Here is a 13858-nt window from a genome sequence, read left to right as displayed (position 1 = left end):
TATATATATATATATATATATATATATAGTTATTGAGTAACAAGACCTGCAGTGTAAACGTAATCTTAATCTGGTTTCAAATCTCCACCTCATCATTGATGCTGTTGTTCTCTACTGTCTTTCAAATTGTGCGTATCCTGGTTATGGGTGAGGGAACAAATTTGTTTTTTTATAAATCCCATCCTTTGCTTGGAAAATGGCGTAGCAATTTTAAAGCCCACTTTGTGTGAGCTTAAGCTTTATATAACACCCCTGATCTCCAACCTTTGAGATAAATCAAACAATCTCCCTTATAGATCAAATCTGAACTGGAGTAAAGTCAAGCATTTTATATTGACATGTTTTATGACCTTAGAAATTATGTGCTTATGTCATGCCTAAATCATTCAGATATGACATGAAAAGAAAATGATGTTGAAATAAAGTGTGTAAATAAATATAAAAATATGAGTCTATATTTCTAACCTTTAGGTCAATCAGTGGGCAGACCAGCAATCCATTTTATTACGAAGCTTCTTGTAGGAATTCAGGAGTTAAGGAGTGCCACACTGAACACTGAGTAAATATTTACATTTTTTAGAAAAAAGAAATACTGATTACACAGAGAACTCCAACTTAAAGCCGTAGCTACACACTCTTATTACTTCTGAGTATTTCTTTCTGCTGTGAGTCTCTTGTGAGTAGCAAACTAAATTATTTTGTTCTGCAAGCAGAAAATAACTACTACAACAGTATCTTCATCTCATCATCCTTCTGTGTAAATAATACATGAAATGTTAACTGTAGCAGTGTGCACACAGAAAAAGAAACCAGGAGCTAATCTTTTCCAGCATACAACAGCTTGTAATTGTCGCCTTCTATTCTGAAACTACAGCGCTCTATCATCCAGCTGCACCCGTCCCTGGAAGGATGCAGCTTATTACAAACCCAAGATAAAACACTGTTTGTGTGTCTCTTCCCACGGAGACAATTGGTACACACATAAAACGTTGTAATAAGACAAATGCTCTTGGCTGTCCTGGCAAGCAGTGGTTAGAGGGATGTGGAGGAGCTCGGTTGTTTTGTCCCTGGATAAAACTGAAGCTGCTAGCGAGTGCAGTTCAGGGCAACTTTGAAATGGAAATCTCAGAGCTCTGGGCAGAGGACGGATGTGACTGTGAGACTGATGATAGCATCTCCTCAGTAAGGTGCCCTATAGTGCTTACAGTTAAATCCAACTCACTGCCTTCTCTCTCCTGACTACTATAGCTGACACACAGGGGGCACATGCAGACCTGCACAGGTTGTGTGACGAAATACACCATCAGGCGCAAAATATGATTGATTGTTGGCAAAAATCCCGGCAGAGTAGCTGCACAGAAAACTATGTTTCCTAAAAATAAGTAGTAAGAATCAGCCACTACTTTGTTGATGGTATCAATCAGAACTGGTCTTAGTCCAGATTTATGAGCCCAGATCTATTGCGTTCTGGTGCGTTACACGAGTTAAAAAAAGGAATGATCGGATGAGAGCAATTCTAAAGCACAAGAATCTAACCTGACTCCGTCTCCTCCGGTCTCCCTGCTTGGTTTCCCATGTTGGTTCGCTCCCTGACTCCCACACCCTTGAATGAGGCAGACTAATCCAAGAATCTGTGACTGCAGGGGGAGAGGTGTGTGTCAGTGTCCAGACCACCGTCTCTGCTCGGCTCTCACAATCACCTCTGGTCAGTCACATGTCGACAAAACCATAAAAGATAAAAAAAAAAAAAAAAACTCCTCTCCCTCTGGTCCTCGCTGCTTCTCTCCACGTCTCGCTGGGGTTGTGTAAGTGTGTGTGGGCATGTGTGAGGAGGCAGGCAGTGTGTAGCGCCAGTTTGTGAGACTGAGCGTGTGTGAGAATGTATGCAATGCCGTTCGTCCTCCGATATAGTGACAGTGTGTCACTCTGGCATGCAGCAGACTTGTGTGCACCTCATTACTGCTGTGATGACGGGGAGGAGTGGCTTTCTGTGAACACACACATGCATGCAGACGCCTCCTCCTCCCAGTTTACTCTCAACAGTAGGAGGTAAGCAGTGGTGACCCATCACTCTCAGGACATATAAGTGGGAGAAGGATGAAGAGGAAAACGGAAAGACAGTCAGGATGTGGATTTTTGCCAGAGGAACAGTACTGCTCCTGCTTTGAACTTGAAATTATTTTACCTTCAAGAGACAGAATTTCAACTGCACTGGGGTGGTTCTCCTTCAGTAATTCAGAGGAGATATTTTTGCCTTCTAGATTAACTGGCCTATAGCTGAAGCAGGGAATGATAGCAAGGTAGTGTTAAAGCTTTAGCCTGGGCAACAAGACAGAATTATATGGAACATAATTCACACCAAACACACAACAGATCTGGCAGGACCAATCACAGCGCAGAGGGCGGGACTTTACAATGCGTGAGTCTCAATGCCAGAATTACCCAGAACACAGCAGCGTATTTCTGCTAGCATTACAACAAGCAGGTGACCACAGTGGATCTATTTGGCAATGAAAATCAAGAACGTACTACAGAGCACATCTTTATCATCAGATTTTGTAGGCAGAACCGGCAGAAATCTTTCACTGGAGAGTTTCTTCGACATTTTGACATGTTTCACGGACTACACAGTTACAAACATAGAGCACGTCTTTGGAGTCACATCTGTAGTTAGCTGATTGGTTCTAACCTGAGGCTGAACCTGTTAGTCCCGCCTCTGAAATTGAGCTCCTCCATCCCTTACCAGACTGTTATGACGTACCAGTCCGGATGACCAGCATAGTACTACTGCCGTGTTAAATATTGCTTTGTTCACCAGGCATACAACTTTTCCAACGGGACATACAAAAAAAACAGTGTTATAACAATAACCATTTAACTCTTTCTAACATTTTTGCAGTACTTTGTAAAAATGCACAACCCTTAGTAAATTTAAGTTTAAAATAGAAGCCAGAGCAGGACTAACCCATATAAATCCTGCTAAATAATGATAATCTACTGTGATAGTAAACAACCACATGAGAAAAAAAATGAAAGTAATGACTTTTAAAAAGACAAAATAATGACATTTTAAAGGTTAACAGGATAGATTATGCATAAGAAATTATGTTTGGAGACTACTGAACTAGCTATCTGATTCAGCCTCCTGAAACATTTTGATTAACACGATTTAAAGACTATGAAGGTCACCAACAGTAGGTAAGATATAAACTATTCAAGATCTTTTAACTTTGCTTTTAACGACAAACATATTTCCAAATAGCTGAAATTGTCCTACCTGTAACAAAGGAGCTGACCCGCAGCTTGCAGCAAAAGGATAACCTGCAGTAACTTAGATGCTTTATGCTCTTTTCAGTCTGAGAAAAGTAAGACTGATTTTTTTTAAAAAGCCATGTTGTACTGTATCTGAACAAGCAGCCTTCAGTCAATTTTAACAAATAGAGTGATTTTTCTGATGGACTCTGATGGTTAATAGCAGCAAGAAAGCAGACTGTGGATTGTGACACTAATGAAAGAGGAATCTTTAATATGACCTGCAAGGAAAGTTTTTACCAAAAAACAAATTTCACCAAATAAAATTTGGAAACGCTACCTTTAAAAGATTTATCTAAATATATAACTTTTTTTAGCCTATAGTTATTAAATAACTATAGTATTAAATCACTGAAAGTACAAAAATTGGTTTTATAGTTTTATATATTTGAATGGGTAGTTTTTTTTTTCCGCATCTACTTGACTTAGGAACAAATCTTCCAGAGGAGTCCATTCTTTTTAGTAAACAAACACGTCTCTAATCCATCTAGGAATGTTCTGCTCACCACAGGAGGCCCATCTCTGAGGACCAACGGGTCATTTTGCAGAACCAGTAGGACCATTCTCTCCTGTGTCTGTCTTTCACACATTTGTTTGAGATTAGGAAACTTTCTATGCTTTAATTGATCTAAAACAGGACAGATATGTTTTCTTAGTTGATTCCAGTCACATTTAAACGTATTAAAAATTATGCTTCTCAAACAAAAAACATTTTCCCGCCAGCACACAACAGGGGTAACTTTTGACCAACTTTAAACTGAGGATACAACACAGCAATACATACTGTTCATTTGCACATGTGAACAAGGCAGACCAGGAGATATTATACAGGATTCATCATGATGGCATGATTTTAACGTCTGGCTGCATGTCTAAGCATGCATGTCCTTTAAATCATTGACTGTGTGTGTGTTTTTAAGCCTGAGTGCTCATGCAGTCTGACGCCTCATCGTGGACTGAGGTGCACATGATTAATTAATCTGACAGATAGGAGCAACTCTCAGACCATGCCTCTCGCTCTCTCAGTTGCAATTAGACAAAATCAAACTGCAATGAGGTTCCTGCTGTCTTTGTAGGCTTTACGAGCACAACTCTATATAGAGTTCATCTTATTTAGTGATTCTTTAGATCATTGCCATGGATAAACCAGATTTTAATTAGACAGTCTTACTCTGAAGTTCCATTAATAAAATACAAAGAGAACAAACAAAGAGGAAGTAGAACGTCATAAACATGCTTGGAAAACAATGTAAGAAAGGCATAAATCACCACCTGATGGAGCTTTTATACAACAGAGCTAAAGAAAAGTCTTGAAACTCATTAGCCAATAGGAATTTTTGTCAGCATGAGACAAGCTGCGGATGCATAGAGTGACGTGTCTGCAGTAAGACTGCTGACATTTGACAAACAGTGGTCCTCGATGGTTTAGAGTAGGTATTCTCAAAGTCGGTCGTCGAGGGCTACTGTGCTACAGGTCTTGGAGTTTTTCTTCTTTACTACATCTGATTCAGATGACTGCAATTCAGTAAATCACTATCAGCCATCAATAGAAATAAGCTTTGCTGAAGGAACTAAACCTTTTAAAACCTGCAGGACAGCAGCCCTCGAGGAACGTCTTTGGGCATGTCTGGTTTAGAGAAATGTTTGTTCATCAAAAAAATCCACTCTGTAAAACCTGATTTCTAGTGAACAGAACTAAATTTCCATTAACTTGTGGCTTATTCTCGTCCTAAATAAGTAATCTGAACTGATCATAAAGGCTGGATAACCTTTGATGCCTTTTAGCAATGGGTGTGGCTAGACAACACCTTGAGTGACAACACAATAGAGTCATAACGCTTATAAATTAAAGTTTAATTAGTGGTGAGTAGTAATGTGACCTGTTGATTACTCGATACTTCAAACTTTGGTTTTACATGGATTAAGAGTAAATGAAACATGACAATATCTTTATTGATGCCATAATTACATCTGAAGAGTGTTTTGGGATCCAAACAGGAAGCTTCCTGAAAATGGATGGTTTACTTTGTTATCCTAATTTAAAAAAAAACTTTACCAAACTAGCTTAAATTAACCTTATAAGATATACAAAGTATTTGGTACACTGAAGGAGGACTGTTCAAAAAATGTCCATCTACCCGTGTCTTACAATCTTAGATCTAGCCAAAAACTTTTCTTGGTCTTTTTTTTAGACTGATATACTAAACAAGAGCAGAGTAGGGATGTCCAGATTCAATATTAACATCAGAAATCATTCAATGTCAGACAAAAAAAATAAAATACGAATATATCAGCCTGCATCTAAAATCTCAAGCAAATAGAGGCACTTTACTTTTATCTGCTTCTGTACAAATGTCACCTAATGGTAATTTAATAATGATCCTTTAATGATAAAAGGGTGTGTTTTTCTCATACCTTTTTTTCCTCTATCAATACCATTAGATAAAGCCTTTTCTAACATCCCGCACTATAAAATTGATATCAGCAGTATGTGTGTTTCTTGCTGATAGCGTATCAAGAGAATATCGGTATCGGTCAATACTCAAAGCTGAAATATTGGTGTCAGAAGTTAAACAGCTATATCAGGACGCCCATACAAGAAAGTCTCCTGAAATCAATTCAAATCAGTTTTTTTATATAGCGCAAATTTACAACACATGTCGTCTCAAGGCACTTTATAGTTCACCGATTTATACAATCAATGAAAATACAACATAGATAAAAAAAAAGACATTAACGTTTTCAGATTTCTTTGCAGGACAATCACACATGTCAATCGATTGTATTAACATCTGTTGGATCCATGTGTGTCTATTGGCTCTTGAATGCAGCTTCAGTCTATGAAGCTACATCAAATTCCTTCTTTTTCAGACAGTCCTCTCAAGGCAGTAGCTAAAATCATTACCGGTGCATGCTTCCTACCCCCTTCTGTTCTATCTTTCCATTTAGCTTTCTACAAATGTCCTTGAATAAAACACTCTAAACAACCAGCTTCTCTAGCTGTGACTTTGTGGCTTGTTCTTGTGGTATGTGTGTGAATGACTGTCCTCTAGACATCTGTCCAGTCAGGACTTTTCCCGTCGTTACCATCTGGGCCAGAACATGGCTGCTGCATGACATGTATACTTTAAACATGCTTATTTTGTGTTATTTGATCTTTTACTTTATGAATCACTGGATTTTGGGGCTCTTTAACATTAAATGAAATGCATGAAATATTTAATCTTTAAGTAGAAGATGTATATAACCTATAACCTCAAACAGACTGCAAAAAATATGAAACTACGTGTATACCTCATGCTGAATCCCAACAGCATGCATATACAGCGCTGAATGGAGATCCATCTAAGAGAAAAATCTAGTTCAGTGAGTGGAATAGATCAGGCACAAATGAATCAGCGAGGGTCCTATTGTTCAGATTACACAAACACCAATGATCAGCGCGAGGGGATCAATTGAACAACAGTGAAATAAAGCACCCATCAATGAAGAACACATTTATCCAGTTATGCCCTGCAGGCATACCAAAGAAGCTTTTCATTTATAGATCAGGGAACTTTTCTTCTCTTCTGTTGCTCCTCGGGGACCCCTCCCTGAGTGAAAGCCTTCCTGAATTATTGATGAAGAGCTTTAAATAAGTCATCACTATTGGGTTGGATTTTAACTCTTTGTCTGGCAGAGTTGGTAGAGTGCCAGATGGAACTGGAACAACACCCCATTAGCAAAAATAACAGTTTTTGACTCATTAGTGAATCCTGCTGTGAGGGTAAGGGAGGGAGGGGGCCGATGGGAGGCCAGGGGCTTTCAGAGTGTGTGTGCATGCATCTAAGCAGCCAGAGGTATTTAGATGTTTTTTGTTTTGTTCGTCTTTTTTTTTTCTACAAACATTAAACCCTACAGTAAAAGTATAATCTAAAAAAACAACTCTGTGGGAGGAATCAGGGCTCATATTTTCATGCAAAAAGAAAATATTATTAATAAAAATAGTGAGCTGTGCAAAATAGTTCATTTAGCAAATGTATTTTTTTATGTTAAAGTCACAAACCTCTACATTTTTCAGTTAGATTTTATATAATATCAGGCAGTTGGGGCTGCAATTATATAATTTTCGTTATATTTTACCTCTAGAGACAAAAAAAAAAAATCAAAATACAGGACATGGGATTTAAAATGTTCAAGTAAATATACTGATCACGCTATAGATCAGGGGTCTGCAACCTGCGGCTCCAGAGCCAAAAGTGGCTCTTTGGATCCCTGAATTGCTCCCAATAGTGGCTAAAATTATAAAGAACCAACCAAACCTTTTAAATACACTGCCTGGCCAAAAAAAAAGTCAGCACCAAAAAAGAGGTCACTCACTCTAATACTTTGTTGGACCGCCTTTAGCTTTGATTACGGCACGCATTCGCTGTGTCATTGTTTCGATAAGCTTCTGCAATGTCAAAAGATTTATTCAGGATTTTTTTCCAGCCACATTTCTTCCTTGAAGATGATGGGTCCCCACTATCCTTCCAGTTTTTAATAATGCGTTGGACAGTTATTAACCCAATTTTTGTAGTTTCTGCAATCTCTTTAGATGTTTTCTCTGCTTGATGCATGCCAATGATTTGACCCTTCTCAAACAGACTAACATCTTTTCCACGACCACGGGATGTGTCTTTCTACATGGTTGTTTAGAAAATGAGAAGCAAGTCATTGCACCAGTTGGGGTTAAATAACTTGTCAGCTGAAAGATAATCGCCCATGCAGTAATTATCCAATAGGAGGCTCATACCTATTTGCTTAGTTGAATCCAGGTGGCGACTTTTTTTTTGGCCAGGCAGTGTATAACAACATATTCTGCTTTTCATGGCTTTAGCTTTTTTAAATGAATTTCAGTTGGTTTAAAATTCCCCAAAAGAATGAATTGAAATAATCAATACTAGTCATATGTTGTTAAAAATTTTTTTTTTTTTTGTCTTACTTTGGAAAATGTATTATTTTTTTTTACATAATTTTCCACAAACATTAACATCCAATAGACAAAAATCAATGCAATTTAGTATTTTCCTCATTTCTAAACCTACAAATAGAAAGAAATGACAACAGATTTCCTATAGCAGATATTTGACTTAATTAGTAAATTGTGTTTTATCAAAAGTTTGTGTGAAATTTGTGGCTCTAAACCTCGTTTACGTTCCTGAACTTGAGGAAAAATGGTTCCTTGGATTTCAAAAGTTGCAGAAACTGCTATAGAGGTCGTTATTTGCTGAGAATTTTGAAAACAACATTTAAAACAAAAAACATTTTTTTTCAAAGAAAGACACTTAATATAAAACACAGCGATACTCATTGAGTGTTTCTTTAAGGCAAAGATGCTCAGAGCCCTGAAAGCAATGCAACACAGAACATATTTTGCTTCATCAGTAAAGAAGTCTGAAAACATCAGGATTTAAAACCTTTTAAAGATATTTTAAACCAAACATCAGTCAATGCTAACATTGAAGACTTTTCAAAGTAGCACATTTCAAAGGCTAGTAAAATATCACAGGTTATCACCCTACTCTATATTCAAATCGTTTTATTTATTTTTTAAGGATATCTAACAGCCATGAAGTCAGAGTCCAGATTTGGTATTTAGGGCTGCATAAAGACTGTGGAAGCTTACACACATGGTTAACCAGCGCCACCCTTTCAGGTGTCACATCGCATTTTCCACACACGAACTAGCTTGCTTTTTGAAAGTGACTTGACATATCCACTCACCGTCTGGTTTTATATGTCAAGATGCACAAAGGAGACTTTTCACTGAGTTTCCACATCAGGGAGCAAACAAGGCTGCTGGCCTGAGGGATGTTACAGGGAAAGCAGAAATTATTTTTTAAACGTGCCTTATAATTGTTCTTAGAGTTAGATAATCTAATAAAAGCCAATCAAGTGTAAAAAGATCCTAAATAGAGAGTAAATCCTTTATAGCTCCATGATATAAGGACTCAGGATGGTTTAAAGCCTAAATTCTCATCGACTACTAACAGTTTCCTGCAAATCTAGGTCAATTGAGAATACCAACTTTAATTATTTATCAGGAATTGCAAAATGCGAAATTCTTCTTCTCCTCGGGTGTGAAAAGCCCAACCTGTTAATTAGAGCACAATGCAGTGAAAGCTGATCATGTTCTAATTATGTTTAAATGGACAAAGAGCAGAATGCTTTGATTTCTCTGCTTCTCCAGAGTCTTTCTGCTATAGAGGATGAGCGAGACCCCTTTGAAGAAGGAAATCACAGCAGAGGAGCATCAACACGCTGTCGGAATCAGCCACATAAACAAAGATGTCTGGTTTTTAGGAAAAAAGGCTGTTCACATCATCAAAGTCCTGCAAATGGATCCTGAACTTTAACAACGTTTCCAAATTACATTTTTATTTCTAGTTTCTTAAACCGGATCTCTTAATCATTTTAGCTCCTCCCATAAAGTGATATGCCAATGTATGTATTGCATGTTTCAAATCACCGCTGATCATGACATAATGATGGGTTTTTATGAACGCAAAAAAATCTGAACAACCAGAAAGTAGATAAGAGGCATAAAGACTCTGTGCAGGAAAAAAAAATGAATAAATAAGAAAACAAGATCAATCTATAATCCATGGCACATAATTGAGATATAAACAAGTTACCCTAAACCAACATCTAAGGATAAAGAGAAGAAAGAGCTTCTTAACTTTAACCTGTTTCCTTATTTCACTATTAGATCCCTTTAAAAAGGACAAACCAAAAGAACAGTGAAACTAAATGAATGGACTCAGCTTTTAGACTGCCTGTTATCACTTCAGCCTGAGCTCCAAATAAAGCTTTAGTGGAACGCTGAGGCCATCTAGCGGTGGCAGGGAGTTATTACACCATCAGTGCAGTGCAAGAATTTGTGGTCGCCTACCTGAAAGGCTGCGAGGACGGGCCTCTGCCAGATCAGAAATCCCTCCAGTAGTGATGGTCTTCTTCATGCGGGAGCTGGCAGCTGCTGCTCCAATAGCAGGCTTTGTCAAGGCATCATCGCTGCTGGCTCGTTTCAGCTATAAACACATCTTGGGTTAGAGATATTACGTAGCAAAAACATTATTCATACCTCGTAAACATTTTCACATTTCATCAACAACTTCAAGTTATAAACACCTATTAAAAAAATTATAAAAGAGTGAAGAGCCTTTGTTTTAGCCCCGTTTTTAGTACGATTCCCCTAAATTAAATCCAGTGCAACCAACTTCCCCTATTCAGTGAATGGGTTCAACCTCTTAGGTAAAGAATATCAGTATAAATCATACTGTGAAGGCATCAGAGCTTTGTATCATGAAAACTGAGGAACACAGCAGACAGGTCCGGAGGAAAGTTGCAGTGAAATAGAAACCAGGGGAAAAAAAGAACATCAAAAATAAAAAAGGGATTTGACAAAACAAGCAAGACATGGTCGTCCATCTAAACTGAAAGAGCAAAGAAAGCAGTGATCACAGCAAGGCCGTAAGAGGTCTGCAGTCTACCACAGGTGCTACAAGACACACTGCTGAAATGTGGAGGGATGAGCTCTGGTCAGAGCTTTAACTCAAGAAGGGTGAATATAAACGCACAGCATACATTAAGATGGAAAACGTTTCCTCCATCTAACAATTACACACTAAATTAGTGTTAGTCTATTAGATAAAATCCCACAGCATCAAAAAAATCATCAAAATGTGAAAAAGCTCAACCATCATTAGAATTGGGACCCTCTTCATTTGCAGAGTGAGCACTAACAAGGGATTTGTCTTTAGCGTCCAATGCTCACATCCCATCACTGTTTTAGATTTGTAAAGACTTTAAAAGAAATTAAAAATAAAGATTGAACATGGGGGAATTAGCAATACTCTTCAGATTTAATGATCATATTCTATGTCCAGGTTAGCAAACAAACAGCAATGTGCATGTTACTCACCCTGCTGAGGCGCTGGTCTGAAGCCATCGTGTTGGAAGATCTGGAGGTCTTCAAGGCTGCAGAGGTGGAGGTAGGGGACGTCAAGGAGGTCTGCCTCACCTGCAGACCCGGCCTGGGCAGCCCCGCCTTGGTGGTGCCCGGTTTAAGCATGGCTGTCTGTTAGGGTGGAACGACAGTATAGAGGATCAATCTTAACAAACCTACTAATTGTATTGACTACATATATTAATTAAGGACCTTTTCCAAAGATGAGCCAATGATCAGCTTAAATACAATAAAGTATGAGCATCTATATGTGTGAAAGCTTTTAACTCTTTAGCCAGGAGGCTCACATTAAATCACTAATCTGATATAAATCAAGTAAAGCTCCAAAGCTATAAAATGTAAATAATAAACATGAAAAATGTATTTAAAAAATACATTTGGCAGATTTGTGCCCATTTCAGTACAGTTGAGCTAAAACAAATAGCATAAAATTCCATAAAAAGACTGTTATTCCTGACTAATTAACTGCAGTCAATAAAAAGCAAGTGTATGACTTCCTCATCAACTGCCTCTAGAATTTGCTTTTGCTGCTTCTTAGAAGCCTATCTCTGCATCACTGTCCCTGATCATTTCTTTCAAGGCCTCCTAGAGGGTTAGTTCTCTCTTCTGTGCCATCGTGAAGAGAGGTGATGACTAAAAATCCGCACAGCCAAAGAAACAAACCAAAACAAACCGACTGCGTCTGCTTCTCACCTGAAGCAACATGTGTGCAAAGCAGCCATGATCAGGTATTTAATATTCTTTGATACGCACAGAAATGATGTCACCAGGACAAATCACACAAAGAAGTACCTTGTTGGAAAGGCTAGAGTATCTAGTTTCCAATGACTCTAGCCATGTGGGGAATTGGGTGTAGCATGTCTGCTCAGCAAAGCATATTTTTAAGAATGTCAACAATTTCTGATCGACAGATAAATTAAATTATTCTGTGTTTAAAGTAGAGTAAAACTAAAAATATACAATCAAAAGACAATTACTGACATGTTTTAAAACACTAAAGCCTCTTCTTTAGAAGATTTAGAGATAAAGAGAGTGACTTAATTTTACCTAACCTTAAAGCTCGACAATAAGCCCCGCCTCTAGCATCCCATTGAGGTAACAGTACTGTCATTCTTAGGGGATTAAACATTTATTCGACCTGGAAGTAAAAATCTATCTCAATCAATTAATCCATATAATTTCAATGTCCTAAAATTATTATTGCTCAACAGTTAACCAGGTTTGGATCTGATAGGAGAGCACAAAGGTAAATGCAGCGCTACAGACTACAGAACACATTTACGTCAGTAACATACTTATAAGGCAATAGCAGCTTCCGGTGGCATTTCTGCTGGTCCAAAATACACAAACATAGAGCCACTGTAATAAGTCACCCCCCATTGAACCACTTCCTGCACAAGGGAGGAGAAAGAACAGCCGCTCTTATCTAATTCGCCCAAATTGGAGGAACTTACCAAGACTTGACATAATATGGATATATGTAGGAGGTATGCAGAAGGCTAAAGACATAGGGGTTATCTCATTGGAAAATATATGTTTTTAAAACCCACACAATGAGGGGTTTGTGTTTCCAACAGGATGTGGTCAGAATGACCATTACAGGCTTGTACTATATGGTTCAAGGGAAAAGAGCATTCATCTGGGGAAAACGCAACAAAGGAAAACAGGAGATCCATTATACATGAGCATGTTCAGGCTGTTGTTCCCTGGAGAGAGGCTGACTTATTGATTAGGGTTTTAGTAACCTGAGCCCCTGTGCCTTTAAGGGAGACTGGACTATTATTGAGGATTCCCCCTACCATATTTAGGTATGAAAACCACGTCTGACGTACAGTAAATGGTTTAAAAACTACCATTTGGTTTATAGAAAGCTGTTTTTAATCCCAACCTTTTTCTGATCGTGTTGATAAAGCGGAGATCTTTAAGAGGGGGACCGCGACCCCTAGGGGGTCCACGGAGGTAATGCATGGGGGTCGCGGAAGTTTTGGTCGATTAGACTTCTGTTTATATTCCCGCCTGCAATTTTTTTCACTAATTGAAATGTATTTAAATAAACATTAACATGAATTCAACACACTATAGTAAACAGATAAATGGAGGCAGAAGATGTCTTTCAGTCATCAATGCACACAATCAAAAAATAAACAACAAGCACAAGCCATCTATGCTGACTACACAGAGGAAACAAGAATGCAGGGAATAACAAACCAAATCTGTCATTTTGTGAAATTTAACCCCCCAAATTAAACCATTTCAAGGCAGGTGTCTGTTGTTATGGTCATTTGCAAGAACTTTCCAGAACCTCAAACTTGTTTGTTTTTGTCTTATCAAATTTACAAACTTTCAAGAACTTAAAGATCTCATAGGAACCGTGTTTTAAACACATATCTCCAGATTTAAGCTGAAGAAATCTGCAGAGTAAAAAGATGAGAAATCATGATTATTTTAGGAGAGAAACATTTACTTTGAGCTTAGGAGATAGAGATGGTGCAACCCTGCAAGTGTAAAAAAAAAATGCATAAATGGACAGACGTCAACCAAATATCAATTAAATTTTGC

General features: G+C 38.0%; 1 protein-coding gene across 1 annotated transcript in view; it reads right to left on the bottom strand.

Annotated features, from left to right (window-relative positions):
* Window positions 1-13858, bottom strand: part of LOC107091732 (cytospin-B-like) — a 49647-nt gene that overhangs the window by 23681 nt on the left and 12108 nt on the right. Inside the window, exons 2-3 of the mRNA XM_015385842.1 lie at window positions 11255-11410; window positions 10226-10361 (exon numbers count right to left, since the gene is read on the bottom strand). Of these exons, the coding sequence (XP_015241328.1) occupies window positions 10226-10361; window positions 11255-11404 (286 nt within the window). The 5' untranslated portion in view covers window positions 11405-11410. The remainder of the gene's footprint in view (window positions 1-10225; window positions 10362-11254; window positions 11411-13858) is intronic.

The sequence above is a fragment of the Cyprinodon variegatus genome, unplaced genomic scaffold, assembly GCF_000732505.1.
Source record: "Cyprinodon variegatus isolate N-32 unplaced genomic scaffold, C_variegatus-1.0 Scaffold350, whole genome shotgun sequence".
Lineage (NCBI taxonomy): Eukaryota > Metazoa > Chordata > Actinopteri > Cyprinodontiformes > Cyprinodontidae > Cyprinodon > Cyprinodon variegatus.
Note: the sequence above shows the minus strand (reverse complement) of the source record. Positions and strands in the feature narration are given on the sequence as shown.